The 19,954-nt window shown below is 46.7% G+C and overlaps 1 protein-coding gene across 1 annotated transcript in view; it reads right to left on the bottom strand.

Annotated features, from left to right (window-relative positions):
- ROR1 (receptor tyrosine kinase like orphan receptor 1) overlaps positions 1 to 7,881 on the bottom strand; it is a 147,620-nt gene extending 139,739 nt beyond the window's left edge. Inside the window, exon 1 of the mRNA XM_069023613.1 lies at positions 7,696 to 7,881. Within this exon, the coding sequence (XP_068879714.1) occupies positions 7,696 to 7,798 (103 nt within the window). The 5' untranslated portion in view covers positions 7,799 to 7,881. The remainder of the gene's footprint in view (positions 1 to 7,695) is intronic.
- Between the last annotated feature and the right edge of the window lie 12,073 nt (positions 7,882 to 19,954).

Below are 19,954 nucleotides of genomic sequence, written 5' to 3'. Positions count from 1 at the left end.
CAACAGGCTCTCAAAAGGAAAAGGGAAAATCAGATATCATCTCTCCCTATATAACACAAGAAAATCAGGGCAATATTTTCTTTTAATCCCTGATGAAATACAATTTTGCTAATGATGAAGATTTCCCTATAGTGAGAGGATGTCTCTACAGCTTCTTCCCTTGCCTGGGCCTCTTTTTGGAGAATTTCTGTAGCAGAGGGGACTGAAAGAAGCAAAAACCCTTTAAAGGTTTTCACCAGGGTGTCTCAGGGCCTTCCTAAAGCTCTCTGCTGTACTAAGAATGCAGTTTATAAATAGGTAAAATGCTACTGTTCTTAATATACTGGAAAACACTTTTTTTTCAACATAGAGCAACAAACCCTGCACAGAAAAGATAATGACAACATCCAGCTTATGGGAATGACCCAAAACTCAGGAGAAAAGGGGTCTGGAGCTCCAATGCTGCTCCACTGCTGCATCCACTAGAATGCATTCTGTTATCCCACAGCAGGTTTCAATTATTCATCTCTTAATCAACTTCAGATTGACTTATTTAAAAGGATGCAATTTTAACAATAAATCTCATGGACAGTGTTAATTAAAAGCTAAATCTTGCCCTGAGCTGGACGCCCAAGGTCTATGAGAATGTTCACAGCCCATTTATTTACTCCAGCATTGTGTAAGTTATTGAATTACAGTAAATTAAAAACACAGTGACAGAGCAATAGCTGAAATAAGTGAGGCTTGTTGCATCTCACTTACAAAGGTTGCCAGACTTGGGCTCTGTCAGGCTGCCAAGAAAAGTGAATGTAAAAGTCAGGGGCCCTCAGTTCAGAAACATCCTCCGGTGAGCATGAAGTGTTGCAGCCTCAGAGATGCCAGCAGGCAGAACCAAAAGTCCACCACGAGCTATTCCTTGGCCTCCTGAAAGCATTTAATGATATAAATCCATCTTCCTGACAATCAGCTGGGAATTAAATGACCTGCTGCCACTGTAGGTGAGACACACTGAAAGCAGAGCTCAACGTGGTGCTCTCTCCACTCAGCACGTTCTGGAGAAAAAGAGATGTCTCCATCATGCCACAGATTTTCATTAAATTCACAGAGAGATAATGTGTTTTATAAAGAAAAATCAAAACATATGGAATGAATAATTAACATATACCAAAAAAAAAAAGTAAAATGAAAATGCACAGAATGCTTGTTACTCATACAGCACATCAAGTACTTCAGAGTAAACAAAACAATTATAAAGACACTTCCTTTCATTTGAAGCCAAGTTAATTTTGGAGAAGAGATGTTCATCCATGATAACTGACCCCTTACAGGAAAAACTGGGAGAGGCAAGAGCTGTTGTAAATACAGTGTAGACTGCATAGGGCTCAGATATACATTAACTCTATAAAGGTGTCACAGGTGAGATATTCCCTGTACAACGAGGATGATCCCCCTTCATGAGGAGAAAGGTTGATGGAGGTCTTGCAAAGAGGACCTCACTTGATCAAAACCAGATCTAATCTTAGTTCTAACATTGATTTTATTTTTATATCATTTGGCCAAGCTTCTGTCTTCTCCTAGAGACCTCTGTGCATTCACAATCACACTTATCTTTGAGGACAGAATGACTGAAACAGAATTCAGGGAGAGAACAAATCCCCTTTACAAGTTAAATGTTCCACAAGAGTGGATGTCAACATGGTAAGAGCTAAAGGCCCTACAGAATTTTGAAATGAAGGCCACCCAGACCCCAATCCCTCCTTCTCCAGCACGTGTTCTCACTCTGCAGGAGGAGCCATGGTGTTCTGTGTGGACCAGCTACACTGTGGACACCCCGAGACAGCTCATTACATTTACACCCTCCATCCTTTAAAGCTCGGCTTAGCCTCTTCAGGAGGGATTGGGCCACCATTGTTCACACTGTGACCGTGGAAGTGCACATCCTTCCAGGGCCAATCTCAAGTTCCCAGGGTAGGAAAACCATCCCCTGCTCTATTCCCAGTCTCTGGAGGGAATGTGTGAGGAGGTTATAAAGCTGCCGAGTGTTTTTCCCTCGCTTATCTCTGATCTCTCCATTTCCCATGGCCTGCTGCTGTGCTCCAGCTCACTGCTCCACCATTCCAGCTCCTGCCTGGATCTGCCTGGAACAGATGTTCAGGGCTCTGCTGCAGACAGACAGAGCATCTGGGAATGGGACAGGGGGATGCACCAGGGACAGCCCTGGGAGGGAAGGAGCAGAAGGTCACAGGAAGCCCTCGTGCTGTATCAGTTTCAGCACATGACCTGAGCAGCTTGAAAAAAAGCTTTTAATAAAATGCAGGCTTCCCCCAGAGCCTGCACCAACTTTTCTCAAGAACTCAACCAGTTATAAAACTTTCCCAGAACATTTTGGGATGGCAAAGTCCTAAGTTAAAGCCAGTCCCAAATCTCTGAGAGTGAGAGAAAGCGCACCTCTGTACAGCCCATAGCATCAGCAGGGCTTAGAGAGCCCATGGAACCCCTGCACAAAGTTACCAGCACTTCTGCTCCAGCTCTTGGGGACAGTGGCTTGCCTGTACACACAGGGACTTGCCTTATTTATTATTTTTTTTAGCTTTCCCTGACACAAAGAGCAGACAGATTTTCTTTGCCTTCAGTGTTCCCGAGGCACAATAAATACGCCCAGGATTCATGTCTCCAACGTGACATCATAGAATCAGAGAAACCTGAGCTGGAAGGGAACCAAAAGGATCATCCAGTCCCACTGCTGGCCCTGCACAGACACCCCAACAATCCCACCCTGTGCCTGAGAGCGTTGTCCAAACGCTCTTGGAGCTCTGGCAGCCTCAGGGCAATGACCATTCCCTGGGGAGCCTGTGTCCTTCGGGAAGAACCTTTTTCCTGATATCCAACCTAAACCTCCCCTGACTCAGCCTCAGCCATTTCCCAGAGCCCTGTCGCTGGTCACAAGAGCAAACAGATCAGAAGATCTCAGCAGGGCCCAGGCGGGTTAAGCCAGGCCTGGACCAGCACCACAGAACTGGCACATTCCAGCCAGCAGGGACACAGTACCCAGCCCCCACCAACACCATGATCCAGGACATGTCCTGCAAGGGCATTTTTTGCTGTCCTTTACCCTCTCTGATCAACCAGACACCATGGGCTTTGTTAGAACAGGATATCAAGCACAAAAACTCCAAGGAACTCGGTGAAGCAACAAAGCAGCCTTGACCTGAGCTTTCTTCTGCTCCTGCCTTGTGCATGAACTCCACGTAATGACTTGTTGAGAAACACCAGGGAAAACCCAGCTCTGTACACGGCACTGCTGGAACACAGCCCTGGCCCCACAGCCCATTTATCCCTGTCAGCCCCTCCTCCACAGCAGTGCCGTGGCTTTCTGCTCCTGGTGGTGACCACTCCGCACTATTTTTTCAGGAATCCTACCTAACAATCATCCTCCAAACCTGTGTCCATCCTGGCAACATGAACCATGGGATTCCATCCACAAGCCACCAGGCACTTCCTTTCATATACTGCCCTGCAGATTTACTTGGAAACAGTGGCACTCCACTGTCTCCACTTCAGGAGGAGATCCTGGAAAGCAATCTTCCTCACCCCGGGATGCTGGCATGGAAGCAGGCTGAGGAGCCTGGGTTATTGCTTTCCTCACTGAAGGGTTCCTTTCTCAAGCTACTTCTTTTCCCCAAGCTGCCTGACTTTGGCAGAGCACCATTTTCAATATCATATTGCATTAGATCCCAAATATAGGCAAGTTCTTTTACTTTACATTATATTCCCTGGGGGACTTCAAAGAACTTTACTATTAAATAATAGCAATATTTAGAGCTTTATTATTACATCACACACTAGTGATACATATTTAAGCTGAAATTACTCATTTTTTCCACCTTGGCAAACTTCACTGTCCATCCTGTCATTTCAGCCCAATTAAATGACATTAAACATGTCCAAGCCTCTCACATGCCACACTCCTGGCAAGGACAGCAGTGACTCTGCTTGTAAACAGCCAGAAAAAAAATTGTAACTTCCTCTGCAGCACCTGACCAAATGAAACTTTAAACCAAATGTAGAATTTCAGGAATTTTAAAGCACTTCATCATAAAGGATGTAAAACTGCAATCACCACCCCCACAGAAGGATCCTTCAGCCAACACCAGTATTCTGTTGTTATTTACAAAGAATCATAGACAACTGCTCTCATTTATTCATTTCACTGTTGTTCCATTTATAAATGTGCAGATTCATTGACTTTCAATATCTCCTTGATTACAATGAAAAAGAAACCAGGATGACAAAAGCCCTATGAAGTCACTTTATTATTCAACTGGAGCAGCCCCAAACAACCCAGAATTTCTTTGAGCTCAGCTTTAGGGAGCTGGTTTCAAGACAGAGCACGGGGTTTGCTAATTTTTAAAAGCAGAAACCTGGATCAAAGACAGCATTTTAGCAGTAAAATAACTTGATTTGATACTCGTTTAAGTGTTTCAATACGGAGCAGTCTGTCAGAATGCGGGCTGGGTTATCACCGTCACACCTCCACCTCGGCACGGCCGGGTGTGAGACTCTCCAGCTGTGCCAGGGCTGCCGCGATTCCTTCGGCTCCAGGAGCAGTTTCCCCTGGGAAGCACCAGCACCCATCACCTGCATACCCACGGCAAGGTGAGAACATCCCACCGAGACAGCAGAAAGAACCTCAGTCAAGCAGGTTCCTAAAAATTGTATGAGATACAACATTTCACTCAACTACTGTGTGAACATGGAATTTGCAATTGAGGATGACTGAGGGTTTTTTCCTAGGGCGTGGGGAAGGAAAGGTTTACGCTTTTTCTTTTGTCTGAGCTAACTTTCTACATATCTCTGGCTTGCAAGACAATCGCTGTGTGCAAAGCAGCTGCATTTGGTTAGAGACTTTTTAAAAGAGTTTTCAACTCTGAGGTGCTCTTTTGAGTCCCAGCAGACTGCTGGATTTCTACATCTGTTTCCAAAGAGCGGGATCCAGTGTCACACCTCAAGGAAACTTTTTTCCCCTCGCTTTGCCTACTTAAATCCATACACAAGCTTTAAAATACTCCCCTGCCCAACTCTCATTTGCAACCCTTTAAATCCCTGCGAGGACATAATTAACACAGCAGTTTCAGTAGAAGTTAATTACAGAAACAAAGAAACGATGTCCTGAAGATAATTTGCTGCTGTTTCAAGCCACTTTTGTCATGAAATACAAGGCTACAACCTCAAACAGTGACATCTACCTTCATCCTCTTAGAGGCTTAAGGCAACAAAAGCATTTTGTTTGTTTTTAAATTCATTCCTGGATAGTGGCTGAAGCAGCAGCCTGTGACCCAGGGATGAAACAATTAACCACAGGGACTAATCAAGAGCTGTGGAACTTTATCTTGCAACTTTCAAGGAAATCAGCAGCACCCCTACAATCTAAAACATAATCTAGAGATCTGTGGGTTTACTACACACTTTTAAAATGTTTTTCTATTACTCCCGCTTCTGTCATTGTGTCTCCTCACAAAGTTACATGATCTGGAAGAACAATAATCAAGCTGAACTGGGAATATCCAGAGCCACATACTGCAAAAAATATCCAAGCTGGAGAGTTGCTGTTCCTTAAAGTGACATTAACTTTGTGCTTTCATTTGGAACACTCGGGCCAGCCCGTGAGCACCCTTGGGGAGAGCGCAAGTTAAAGGCAGTGAATGTACAAAGCTTTTGGGGTTGTTTTGCTCCCTACAAGGAAAGGTCATGGACAGAAAGGCAGCAGCAGGAGACAGTGGTCCACATTCTCCTCTTGAAAATGTCAGGGTTAAAGGGTAGGGACTGAAGATTCTGTATGGGTTGGGTTTCTGATGAAGCAAAACCTATTTCCCCAGCCATTAGAGTTACCTTAAAGAAATCTGTAAAACATTTTAGAACCGGCTTTTTCTTTCTTTGGTTTTTTAATTAGTGGTGGATGTTCAGGTTCCCTTAGTCTTCCACAAAATTTAGTATGGGGGAAAACAGAGTATGTGGTTGAACATGTGATAGATGTCTATCTATATAAAATAAATAAATCACTTGATCTGCCCATGAATCCACACTGCAAGCATTTGCCAAAGATAGTATTTAAAATGCAGGAAATACTTCACTGTGGAAAGTAACTGTACATAATCACAGATCACAGTCCAGGCTGGAAGGATCACCTGGTCCAGCCTTTTGTGGGACAGGGAACCTGGCTGAGATTATCCAGTCTCACCTTGGAAACCTCCGCCACATCCCTGGGGTGGTAATTCCAGTGAATTATTGTTCTCACTATAAAAAAATTATTTCTTATGTTGAGCTGAAACCCCTCTCTGTGTAACTTGTACTACATGACCTGTACTGTAATGACTACATTAATATATTTACATAAAGGTGAATTCATACACTGATAGATACTTCCCAGCAGAATCCACAGGAAATAAGAAATGGTCAGTTTTAGACCCAATGTGATCAGTTGCTTTATGTTAACAGGGTTTTACTTTTCCCTTCCAGGCTCTTTAAAACATGCAAAAAATTCGTATGGCCCTAAAGCTTTGAAATTATCTGAAAAACCACGGGGGAAATGGCCTTTTTTCCCCTTTTAAAAATACAGCTATTTGTTAGGCACACACAGCATTCCCTGGAGACACTAGAAATCAACTTTTGAAAATTTTCCCACTGAGATGTCATGAAGAATTCCGACCTCAAGCTAGAACTCATCCAGCCATTGAATCTGCACCACGAGACTCCTGTGAGGCGCACTGGGACATCGGGAAGTCATTCCAGCACATCCACTCCCTCACACACAGTCCCGGGAACGGCATCCTCAGGGACACGCTGGAACTCCGGGAGAAATCCAGGCACAGGGATGTGACAACAAGAGTTAGATCTGTTAGCTACAAGCAACTTTTTAGAGGCAGTTATCCCACAGTATTTATAATTTGGGTTCAATTTTGGCTTTTTCATCAACTTTTTTTCTTTAGCATTAACTTTTTTCACTTCTTTAAATATTAAATACAGGCATATGATCAACAGGACTTCTCTGAGGTGGCTTGTGATTGAAGTACCCACCACAAAACACTTCGGAGGAGCCGGAGCTCACGTATACCCAACTCTCAGTGAAATTCTCATGCAGGCGTCCAAAAACACTGCTCACTTTTTACTGACTTGGCCTGAAGGAATCAGTCCTTGCCCAATTCCAGCTATCCCGATTCCAAGGTCCCTTTATGCCTGAGCTACGCTATGTTTTACACGTAAATCACTCGCAAAAAGGCTGGAATCAGAACCCTGATAAAGCAGAAGGATCGCGGGATAAATATCACTCGCTAACAACAGAACGGAGACGCTTTCTTTTTGTTGAAAATAAATAAATAGATAAACAAACATTTTTTAGGAGTACAAGGGGGGTGAGATGGCAAAACATGCCCTCAGAGCCGGATCTAAGGGACCAGTCCCCAGTGTGACAACACACCTCGGGCACCATCAATCACGGACCGCAAAGCGGGACCGCCTGGGAATGGTTACGCTGGGAATGCTTACTGGCCCCAACACTTGGAAAGAGCTTTTTTACGAAGCAATTAAAAACAGACCGAGTGTAAACCCCCGAGTTCGTTAACGGGAGGCGGCGCGGGGACAGCGCTGGAGCCGCCGGGCTCCCCTCAGTGCCGGCCCCGCTCCTCTCATCCCACCCCGGCACCGCCGTGTCCCCCTTACCTTGCGTGGCGTCCCCGGGCTCGGCGCGGCTGCCCGCGCGCAGCAGCAGGAGCAGCGGGAGCAGCAGCGGGAGGCTCCCGTCCGCGCCGCCCGGCTGCTGCATTCCTGAGCCGGCGCTGCTCCCGCATCCACCGCGGGGCCGCCGCTCCTCCGTCCCGCGCTGTGCCGGCGGGCGGGGAAGGCGGCGCGGCGGGGAGGGAGCGGGGCCGCCGCCTCCCTCAGCCCTGCCCGCTGTCACCGCCCGCCCGCGCTGCCCGGCCCCGCAGCGCCCCGGCGCGGCCGCCCCTCAGCAGCCACCGCCGCCATTTTGTCCCCGCGCAGGGCCGGGGGAGCCGCCCGCCCTCAGAGCCGCCCCGGGGCGGCCCTGGCGGAGCTCTGAGGGCGGCGGTGTGGGGGTATCCCTTCCCTTTCCTCTTCCCCTTCTCGAGGGGCAGCGTTTCATATGGTCCCTGCGGGATTGTCGCACTTGCGGGGGGAACGCTTTCCACAGAATCGCCTCCGGGATTATCGAGTCCAACCTGGGAGCAGACACAGAATCGAGTTGGAAGGGAACACAGCGCGTTCTTTGGTCCGGCTTCCCCTCTCCGACATCCCGGAGCACATGGCATGGGGCTATATCCAGAGGGTTCTGGAATATCTCCAGTGAGGGAGATTGCACACCCTCACTGGACAATCTGTTCCTGTGCACGGTCATCCACACTGGAAGGGTTTCCATCCCTTCCCAGGAGTCTGCCCCTCACACAGTAAGTGCATTCTGTGGGATTATTGCACTTGGAGAGGAGCAACTTTCACAGAATCACAGAATCACAGAATTGTTGAGGTTGGAAAAGACCTCCAAAACCACCAAGTTCAACATGTGATAGATCCCCACCTTGTCAACAAGCCCAGACCCCAAACATGCTTTTCCCTCTCTCTGGTGATCAGAAACTGAGATTTTGGGCAGAAGGGTTGGAGTTCCTTCCTGCCCAATGGTGGATAACATTTTTGCTGGAGTTGGAGGACACTGCCAAAGCTGGTTGAAGCTCCTAGGAGTGATAGCTACTTTCCATCCAGGAGAATGATCACATTCCTAGGATGCTTAGATTAGGTTTAGGATTTCAAAAGTCGGCAACTGTTTAATAAAAAGCTCATAAGTAGAGTGGAAACAAGGACAAGATTAAAGGAATTTCCTCCTCACTTCCTGCTAGATCAGATCCCTTAGGCTTTTCTTCTGCCATATGAATCTTGTATTTCTTGTCAGACACTAATAGAGTTTCAAGAGGAGGAAGAAATCCAGATAAACATCTGGCAGCACGTTAGGGAATGAGATTGAGGTCTGGAACCACCTTCTCCTCACACATACAAACATGCACATCTTCCTCCTCTCACCAGCCCGGACAAGGACAAGAGATTATCCACTTCCTCGGGAAAACTGACCAATAAACAAACACAGAGAAAATGGACAAGGCGAGCCAAGCTTGATGTGTTTTAGGATCTGGTGTGGCTCACGGAAGGGACTGTCAGCTGCTGGGACCTGGGTGCCCGAGTTTCTGCCAGTTGAGATCCTTGAAGCACCGCCCCTAATCCAGGTGAACAAGGCAGGCCCAGCTCCAGCCAAGATCATCGGGCAAGTTCAGGGTGGCGAGGCAGGTCTGGGGTCAAGCTGAGAATCACCAACAGCTCAGGCGCCATCCCTCAGGAGCCATTCCAGCAACCGGCACTGGGACACAGCGCAGGGCTGTAGGGATGAGACAGGTCCGAGGTCAAGCAGGGAGGTTGCTCCACAGCAGGGTCCATAGCCACGCACAGGGATGCTGCAGTGACAGACTCTAAGGGGGGCCAGGGCTGATCTTAAAGAGAGCCGCAGGCAGGGTGGGGTGGGTTGCAGTCATTAAGAGCGATGAGTGCCCTCAGGGGCCTGACACTTCTCCTGGAGACAGGGAATACCGGGAATACCGGAGCTGTGCCAGCGGGAAGGTCAGGCCGTGCAGCTGGGATTGCAGTGCTGCGGCACCAGCCCAGGCTTGCCTGCCCTGACCCTCCGAAGTGACACTGCAGGTTACTTCTGGCTGATCGAACAGCGAGCTGCCCTCAAGGAAACACCTCCTTGCGTTTCCTTGTGTTCACCTGGGCAAGTGCATTCAATGAATGCTCTGATGAGAGCAAATGGGAGCGATGTTCCCCCAGATCAGCCAGCTGGGTCCAGTTCCCCACAGCTGCTGGAGTCTTGGATCCTGCAAAGGTGAGTGGGACCCTTCTCCAGGGTCTCCACTGAACCACTGCTTTTGGCAGCAACTGCTGCTACACCTCTTCAGCTGTAACACAAAAGTGTTTCCTTCATCTCTCCCTTGTGTAACGAAATAAGATGTCCATGAGATCCATATTCCTCTGAGCTGGGCACAGGGATAACCCACTAAAGATACAAAAACATTCCGTGGCAGATGCAGGAACTAAATGCAGATTCTCCAAGTTCTCATTTAGCTTCGAAGTTTTAGCTCCATGCAGCGTGAGAGGATAAATCATTTATAATTAAAAAACAAACCACTTATTTTTAGCTGCAAATCTACCAAAGTGCATGCAATTAGCAGATATAAATCACTTCCTGGCTCGCAGACTGCTCAGCACAGCACATAAATGAAAGTTAAAACATACGTTTGGGGAATACGTGGTACATCTGCTCTCAATCTGCAGCATTTGGAAATCAATACAAATATTCTCCCTGCTTTAACATGCTGCAGTCTGTCATCCCACAGTGGAAAGGCTAAAAATATATTAAACAAAGGAACTGGAGTGGACACAGCCCTAAAGACCCAAGAAGGGATATCACAGAGTATCCACAGTGATCTGATGGCAAGAAGAATTTGGGGTAGGGGTAAGCTCTGGCTTGGGAGGACAGTTGGAGTTTCTCCTCTGTGGTCTCAGGATGCTTGGGAGATGAAGTGCACACAAAAAGCTTCAGAAGGTGACTCTGGGGAGAAGAATCAACCATTTGATACATGTCCACATATTTTAAAACAACGACAAGCTTGTAGTCAGTATCTTTGTGGAATTAGTTCCTGCAGGGAAAATGTATTATCCACAAAACTTTCTTCTTCTTCCTTTTTTTTTTTTTTTTTTAATGAAAAGATAGCAAAGAAGCTGTCTGGGAATGATTTGTAAGTACAATAAACCTCACAAGAGGATGATAAGCAGAGTATTGTATGAGAATCGTGTCAGAAGTATGGCAAAATAAAAGAGAAACATTACACATTTGTAGTTACTGACAATGTGTGTTCTTAAGTATCATGTCACATTAGAAAAGAATCCTTGTTTTCCTTTCCAGCTTTCACTAATATTCCTATTAATCTACACCAGATTTTCTGGTTCCACCCTTTGAGGCCATATCAATCATCCTTTGCCCACTTGAAATTCAACTGGAATTACACCAGTGTGTTCAGGCTTCCAGAGTCTAAGCTGGAAGTGAGGTTAGAAATTCCCTGTATTCCTACAATCTGTGCATCCATGGAAAGACTCAGTGTAAATCTAATTCCACCATGGATTTTTAAACCATAAGATGAAAAGCAATTGCTGTTCCATTAAAAGTGGAAGATTTAGACATAACTTACACTGAGTTCTTTAGGAAAGGAATTCTGTCTAACTCAGGTGAAAACGTTGTCCACTTGATGCCAGCTTTATTTTCTGGTGAAGTTTCAGGAGCAAGTGCAGCACAATGTGTTTATTTAAAAGGGACGGGAGATAGGAGAGTAAGTAGTTTTATCCTGAAGGCAGCAGGTCAGGCCAGCGAGGAGGAGCTGATTTGTGCCAGTCTTTGCAACAGCTCTGTCTCCTCAGGTGGAATCTTTCCTTTGCTTTAAGAGGAAAGCAAAGGCTCAGCAGCTACAGGGAACGTGGCAGGGAGCACTGTGGGGCTCAGGGGACAGGGGGAGCCCTGGGGAATGGCACAGGGAGCATCAGGAGGTGCAGGTCAGCCTTGTTCAGATAATTTCCTTCAGTCTGTGGTCTGGGAGCACTTTGAAAATTGGCAGAAAACTATGGAAAAGATGAAAGGAAAAGCCTTGAAACAGACCACAATTTTTTCATGTGCGTATTACACTGGAACTTTATATATGTGAATAAATATACATATATTTATATCTCAGGAGGACTCTGTTCTTCACATCCCTGAATGATGTACCTCCATAAAACATACCATCACCCTTCTGGGAAAAGGAGGGTGACAATGGGACACCAACACCAGCAACTACTTAATAACATATGCAAATATTGGCACGCTTCTTACACATTAGTTTTGTTGTTGTTATGACTTTATCCTTTGAACTGGCACCCCAGCCTTTCATTCCATTTGACATCCATTGTGCTGGGCACTTTGGAAGTGCTCATTTAAGGAGCAGACGTGGTGCAGTCAGTGGGAGAAGTGTGTAACAGTGACACTTCCAAACACTCACCCAGGCTGGGCATTCACACTTCAGGTGCTGGGCTTTGTAGTTATCCTTAGCGAGGAAACTGCAATTATTTTACGTCTTTCTCATTAGCTCCAGAAGGGAGCGTGGAAAAGAAGGGCATGGATTCACAGCTCAGTTTGGGCATGACCAAGTTGTCCTTTTGCAAAACATCTCAGGTAATTTCAGGTGAAACTGCTCTGTAACTTCCAAGTTCCTCACACAGAGTTTGTATGCTTCTTCCAAAAGGAATCAACCAACCCAATCCTCAAAAAATTGGATTCAGAGAGAAAGTTATTAAGGCAATAGTTTGGAAAACTGAACAAATATTACACCCAGCTGTCATAATCCACCACTTCCCACCACTTGCAGGGAGCCCCAGCCCTTCCTGCCAGCAAGGACCACAGCATCTTCAGGATGAAGAAGGAGATTTCATCACCCTCCTAAACATTCTCATCTTTGTGGCCAGGCATGTGAGGCAGTAAAATACTTCAATCATTAGAGGAAGGAGAACATCACAATTTTTGCAGGAGAAAAAGAGATTCCAGGGCTGGTGGTTTGACAGGTTAATAGGAAGGCCTCTAGTCAGCCTTTACGATTTATTTACTTGCAAGTCTACACAGGGATTTGGCATCTTCAACAGGTTTTTATTCCAACAACATTTCAATTCACCTTTAAGACTTCCAATTAAGACAAACACTGGGGATGCACGGGTGGAATTTGCATGGAAGTTAGCGGGGGGTTGGCAAAGCCCTGAGAGCAGGGTTTAGGTATCAGGTTTATAGACTTGTATTGTCCTATCTACCATCTCGTATTTTCCACTCATTTTGCAAGTAAAACTTTTATTGCTATCAGCATGAGTTTAGCACACCCCTAACCCAGAGATGTGGCCCACCATGAGCTGAGGTACCCCGTTCACGTAGAACAATTTGGCTGCACTAAATCTTCGCGGTGAATGTTTGGTTTAGTTCCCCCATAAACCTCGTCTGCTGGATTTATATATTTTGGCTCCTTTTATTTTGACTCTGGTGGCTGAATTTGCAGTGGGCTTAAGTGATTTCAATCCCACTCCCAGCAGCAGCAGAGCTGCAGCACAGTGGGGATTTCTCCTTGTGTAAATACAGGGCCTCGTCTGGCAGGATGCTGAGGGCACCGACGTGGTGGGGTTCCAGTGGGATCCCGGAGAGCTCAGCACCTCCAGGGAGAAATTCCAGCCCCTGCAGTGGCCAAGGCCCCCAAGAGTGTCTGTGGTCCCTCTCTATGGCCCTTTGTCCCAGTCACAGCACACAATGCATCTGCTTATCTCCTTGTGAATCACAAACACTAAAATGTTTGTTTTCCTGTGTTACGAAGGCACACTTCTATCTGCAACAAAGAATTATGTCAATTATGAGGATGATGAAGACGTTTTCTCCCTCTAAAGCTCTGTGAAATTTAACTTTCTCTCACATGGGTGTGGGAGTTTTAAATAAAGTAGTATTTCAATAATGGCTTCAGTGGGATTTTAAAATTATTTTCCTCTATTTAGAGTTGATTTTTTTTTTAAAAATCCATTTCAATTTCAGTGAAAATGTCTCTGATCTGATAAAGGAGATGAAGTCACTGCACAGGCTTACTATTTTATTTCCATAAGGTTTGAAAGTTTTGTTCCCTGCAGTGTTTTGGAGCCCAGGAGTATTCATCTGTTTTGTAAAAGGAAAGTTCTACAGAACAACATTTGGTCACTGTTGTCTGAATTTCATTATTCTGTTCTCCAGACTAGCAGAGGGGAAAAGTGCAAGTTAGCTGGGTCACAGTCTGAAATGTGAGAGCAGTCAACTTTTTCTGAAGTTTATGGGAATGAAAGGAAATTTAATACTGTTCAAAAGAAAGATTTAAAGTTGCATCATGTGAAAACAATTGGAGAAGTTTAATCCCGAGGTCCTGGGTTATTTGGTAACTTACATGACCATTTGTCAGCCTGCAAAAGATGGAGTTGGCTTTGCCTCTGTTAACAGTTGGCCTCTGTTTTGGAGTGGTTTTGCAGTGCCAAAGGAACAAACAGGAGTTATAGTGGGTTTATAGACCACTACTCGTTCTATTCTTCTCCAGCCTTTCAGCTCCTGACATCCTGCTCGGCTCCTCGGGCTGCCAGCGCGGCTCTCCCACCGCTCTGGGAACACGTGCTGACAAGCCTTTCATGGGAGAGGGGCTGCGGGGCCTGACAGCTTCTCAGACTTCTCAAAAGCTGAATACATATCCATAATTTAACCTTTACCTCTCAGCCTGCTCCAGGCCTCATACATTTCATTGTATGTGGGATAAAAGCCATGGGACCCTGGGATGTAACTGAATAGTTAATGTTTTGTAATGTTTCCAGTGTATCATTTATGCTAAAAGATGTTGATTGAAGCATTCTTTACATTCAGATCAGTTTCTGTGGAGCAAATTGAAGTGAAAATCTACAGAGCTTTGAATGCATAAAAATTAAAGAACTTTTTTTCCAGAGGGTTCCAGCACAAATTCCATCAAATAACTCTTAGCAAAGTCTCTTGCTGTTGAGAAAATTCTCAGGAAATGTAGCCTGAGCCTCCCTGTGCCATCTGCTTCTCCTGCCATGGATACATCCATGGATTTGGCATCAGCACCTCCTGTGTTTGGCCACCACTCTATGGATATTTAAAATAATGGGAATCATTATTAAAGGGGGAAAAAATGGTGTCAAAACAAAGACAACTTCGTTTTGAAGGACGTTTTAAATATTGGTTTGAGGGAGTTGAATCCCACAGGGGTAACTTTTAAGAAGATCTTTGGGGTGTGCACAGGGTTGTGGCTGCGTAGCTGCCGTGCAACTGGACAAAGCTGAGGTTTAATCCATTTAACTCAGGATGAAGCCTCTTTCCCTGCGTTTCTCAGTGCAATTAATTTATAAATTGCTTTTACCAGCTCTGAAAACAGGAGTTTACGTGGTTTGTTTTTCACCTGATCATTCAGTGACTCCTCAGACATCCATGCTGGAGCTTGTGAAGTCTTGTGTTCCCCACACAGAACTGCAGAAAAGAAATTAAATCCAGAGAAGAAAAAGACTGTGTATGGAGAAGGTGGTAATGTGGAAGACTGTGAAGGAGGCTACAAAGGAGGAAAAGCTGGAAACAAAGAAGGGGAAAATGAGAAGAGAAGAAACTCGTGAATATAAGATAAAAATCCAGTGTGCAAGCACTGAGCTACAAACCCTTGTGCACAATTGTGAGGAACTAGTGCACAGTGACAGGAATCTGTTGCACTTCCCTGGACCGAAAAAGCAATTCCTGTGAAGCCCCAGTGGCATTTTGCTGTTTCCATCAGCCCAGATGTCATGGCAGAAGAAATCAGTAGGAGCTGAGGTGTTCTGTACCTTCTTCCACACACAATAAACTTCACAGACATACACGGGGACATTCAGTTACTTGGTGGCTTTTCAAGCCCTGTATCTAAAATTGAGAAATGCAGCTCAGCTGTTTTTTTAAGACATCTACAACAGTCACTTCAAAGCTGAACATACAAGAGCTGCTTAAAAATTGCCTTTGATTCCCCCTGATGGAGAGTTCACCAGTGCAGCCAGGCAGCTGAAACCACAAATGTCTAATGTCACTTTTGCTGCTGTTTAATTCAAACTGATCTATCCCATTCTCTTCTTTTTTATTGAGAAAGCAGCAAAATAAAATGTCTTACATTGCTCATTCTGCCATAAATGTTATCAACAGTGAATGCTTGAAATGCTGCCAGGAGCTGCCCTGTCCCACCTGCTGCTGGGAGTAAAACACTAATTAACAGCCCTGGACATTTTTGCTTGGCAATAAATTAAAAAATAAACAGCTTCAATTTACATTCAATTTCCCTACTTTCCATACAACCTAAATATTCAACTTTCATCACAGCAACAATTTAATCAGGAGGACACTGAAAGCTAAAAACCAGTAAGTGTAGGGGAAGCTCTGACCTCTTGAAACTGGAGGGAGCTCAGATACTCTTGAAAAAGGCACTGAACTGGGCCAAATGCATTTTAGCATTCCAATAAAATCCCATTTAGCTTTTTAAATAACACCCACATACTAATTAACTTCTTCAGCCTAAGATGCACAGAACTGCTTCTTTCATTTTGCTTTGGAAAAGGCTGTGCTTCACCCTGAAAGTTGTAGGTATCTAAACTAGGCAGGACCAGCATTTAAATTCATACATATGTATTTTTTCCTCTGTCATCCAAGTAGTCAAACTTTCAAACAGCTGGAACTTCTTGTGAAGGGACAAACACCTCTAAGCTGCTGCTGAGTCAAATTAAACCCCAGCATTGTTTAAAAATCACATTATTTCCTTTTGTAGGAGCTGAGCAGCTGATTAATGTCCTCATAAAGCATCTCCTTTGAGGCTGACTGTAATTACAGAGTATTATAACCCTTTTCTCTTTGGGCTGCACTGGCACAGGATGGATTTGTAGTGTCTGTCTTTGGTTTTTTACCCCGAGAGGCTCTTTGCAGACAGGTGACCCCAGAGGAGAAGGCAAAGCCCCCTGTGCTGCTGCCTTGCCCGGTGTTCAGCTTTGGTGCTGCCAGCAACAACCATCCCACTCATCCCTGCTGGACCTGATCATTCCTGAGGGTCTCCAAGCCCCAGCATGGGAGGTTAATGGCATTGTGAAGGGACACACATGACTGGGAATTTCGTGCCAGAAAAAACACAAGCACTCTGCTTGTGAACTTCCTAAACTCCTCCGCTTCCCCCAGCTCCCCCCGTCTCCCCGGAGCAGTGGATAAACATGGAGTCAGATGATTCAAAGCTTTGCACACTCACTCGCTCTGACATGGGGCTTGCTTGGCCTTTTATTCTTTCCAAAACTTACCTTTTTTTTCCCCCCTTCCTTTGTGCTCTGAATGCAAGGAGGGACTGGAAATAGCAGAGGAGGGACTGTGGGGATTCCCCAGTGTGGAGCTTTGCACCATGGCGGGAGCTGCAGCACATCTGAGAGTCACCCAGGGGCACCCAAATGGGCACCTCGAGGGAGCAGGGCTTGGAAGGTCCTGCCAGGTTGGTTTCACAGAGGAGGGGAGGGAGCTGAATTGAGCTGAATTGATGCAAAGTCTTTCTAAGCCATGTCACGATAGCAAGTATAGCCATGAAGTGCAGCCAAACTCCTCCAGTGTTCAGCTCATCCCTGCTGGTTCCAGAAAGTTTGAAATTATGGCAAATTAAATGTGCCACAGGCAGGATTTTTCACCAGTCTTTGCGTTGCTGTAGGAGAAGGGACCTTAAATCTCATCCAGTTCCTGCCATGGGCAGGGATACCTCCCACTGTCCCAGGGTGCTCCAAGACCTGTCCAACCTGGCCTTGGGCACTGCCAGGGATTCAGGGGCAGCCCCAGCTGCTCTGGGCACCCTGTGCCAGGCCCTGCCCACCCTCCCAGGGAACAATTCCTTCCCAATCTCCCATCCATCCCTGCCCTCTGGCAGTGGGAAGCCATTCCCTGTGTCCTGGCCCTCCATGCCTTGTCCCCAGTCCCTCTCCAGCTCTCCTGGAGCTCCTTTAGGCCCTGGAAGGGGCTCTGAGCTCTCCCTGGAGCCTTCTCCTCTCCAGGTGAACCCCCCCATCTCTCTCAGAGCAGAGGGGCTGCAGCCCTAGGAGCATCTGATCCCCATCATCATTCAGATCCATCCCAACAGCTGCAGCCTTGGCTCCTCTCACACACTGTCACACGAGGAGCCTGGATGCATTTCAGACCTGGACTGTTGCTCCTCGCTAGGATTCCTCATCCTAATTAAAACTTAATTTGTTCCCTGCAATCAAGCTGTATGTGTGGAGCTGAGTGTTCAGCCCAGAGGAGAGTGGGAGTTTACAGAACTGAAGTGCAGGTGGGATGCTGGGAGCAGCAGGGTCAGCACCGACCTGGAAAGCCATTTCCCAGAATGGATATATCCCTGTTATCCCTGTTGATTCTGGCTCATAATCACAACCTGTGGAAACAAAGGCAGTAAAACCAAATCCCTCTCTGTTCTGGAGCTTTTATCTGTTCCAGTCTCTGTTTATTCCACCCCACTGCTCCCACCTCTACCCCAGCACCACATCCTGATCTTGTCCCATTCTTACCATGCTTCCCTGACCTGCTCCTTCACCTGCAGTCATTGGCCCCAGCCCGGCCCTGCTTTTTTATGGTCCCAGTTCAGCATTTCTGGGATCTTCCCAAAGCCTCCCACAGCTGGGGAATGTGAGGGAATACCAAGGGAAGGGATGAGACAAGCTCTTCTGATGGTGGTGAAAAAGCACAGAGACACAGGAACGTGCTGATGGTCCCACATCCCTGCTCAGTGTCTGAAATCTCAGGGAACAAATGAGATTTTGTTTGATTTGATTTAATAATTGTTTTCGTTCATCTGCTGCCACTTTCTCCACCTGAGCCTGGGCACAGCTGTCAGTGCTGTGATGGGGACATACCAAATAACACCTTTTTTCAGTGGTACCTGGAAATTTTGCCCAAACCTCTGCGTGCTGAGGATCTGGGGATTAGACTTTGGATTTATCACATGGAACTACTCCACCAATGACAGCAGTGTGCAGTGTTTTCCTGAACTGTTTTAGGTAGCCTCAAACCTGTGGTTTGTGCCAATATTTCTGCGTGGGAGCCCATCCTTAGGGACCAGCTGGGCAGCCTGTGCACTCACCAATGCTTCAGAGATGCAGGAATTGTGACTGAATCCCGGGATTATTGATGAAATCACAAGAGTGAGGTGTGGTGAGATCCTGCCTCAGCTGGAGGTGGCCAAGAGACTCTTTACCAATGCTGCCACCTAGAGAGAGACAGTCCATCTCCAGGGTGGAAAATCCTGCAGGAAACCAGGATTCCAGAGCTTTTGTGCCTCAAGCACAGGGCTTTAACCATCCCCCGTGTGCTGGGGATCACCCTGGACACTGGTTCCTGCCAGCTCGACTCCTGGCCATGGCACCGCTGCGTGACCAACCAGGCTGGGACAAGGAATTCCTGAGCACAGTTTGGGCCTGGGCTGAGCTCTGCTCTGGGCTGGGCTGTGGTTGCTCTTCCCAGGAAGCTCTTGGGATGTGTTTCCATCTCTGTGCAGTGCAAACTGCGCCCAGAAATGAGATCCTGCCTTACGTAAAGGTTACAGCTACGACTGCTGAGACATCTGGATCTCATCGGGCTCCTCCGGGACAGGAGTCCTGAGCTTTGGCCTGGAGAGAGGCAGAGAAAGAGCAGGAGTCATTTTTCATGCAAATCTCCATCTGCAGAGGGGCTGAGTCTCTGCAAACTCCTCCATGGTCATGGCTTTGGCAAAGGCAGATCATCAAATGCTGCACGGACTGACCGTGCTCCCCTGTTCCTGCCCCTGACCTGGAAGGGATCCACCAGGATCCAACCCAAGAGGAAAAGTGGATTTCCTGAGAAAATCAGAACCTTGGGAGTCTCCTGTACCCAGACCTGCACCAGCTGTCCTGAACCACAGCTGCTTTCCCTGCATGTGCAGTGTGGTCAGGGATGTGCTGGCACTGGGGCAGCTGCCAAGAGCTGCATCCTGCTCAGTGACCCAGCAGGCAAATCCACCCAGGCTTCCCCAAGAGGGATCTCTGGCCAGCAGCCACAGAATCACACAATCATCGAGGTTGGAAAAGCCCTCCCAGACCATCGAGTGCAGCTGTTCCCCAGCACTGCAGATCCCACCACTAAACCACATCCCCAAGTGCCACATCCACGTGGCTTTTAAATGCCTCCAGGGATGGGGAATCATCCCTACCCTGGGCAGCTGTGCCAGGGCTGGACAGCCCTTTTGGGGAAGAAATTTTCCCTAATATCCAATCTTGGCACAACTTGAGGCCATTT

This window comes from Aphelocoma coerulescens, chromosome 8, assembly GCF_041296385.1.
Source record: "Aphelocoma coerulescens isolate FSJ_1873_10779 chromosome 8, UR_Acoe_1.0, whole genome shotgun sequence".
Taxonomy (NCBI): Eukaryota; Metazoa; Chordata; class Aves; order Passeriformes; family Corvidae; genus Aphelocoma; species Aphelocoma coerulescens.
The sequence above is the reverse complement of the archived record's forward strand: the minus strand, read 5'-3'. Positions and strand labels throughout refer to the sequence as shown.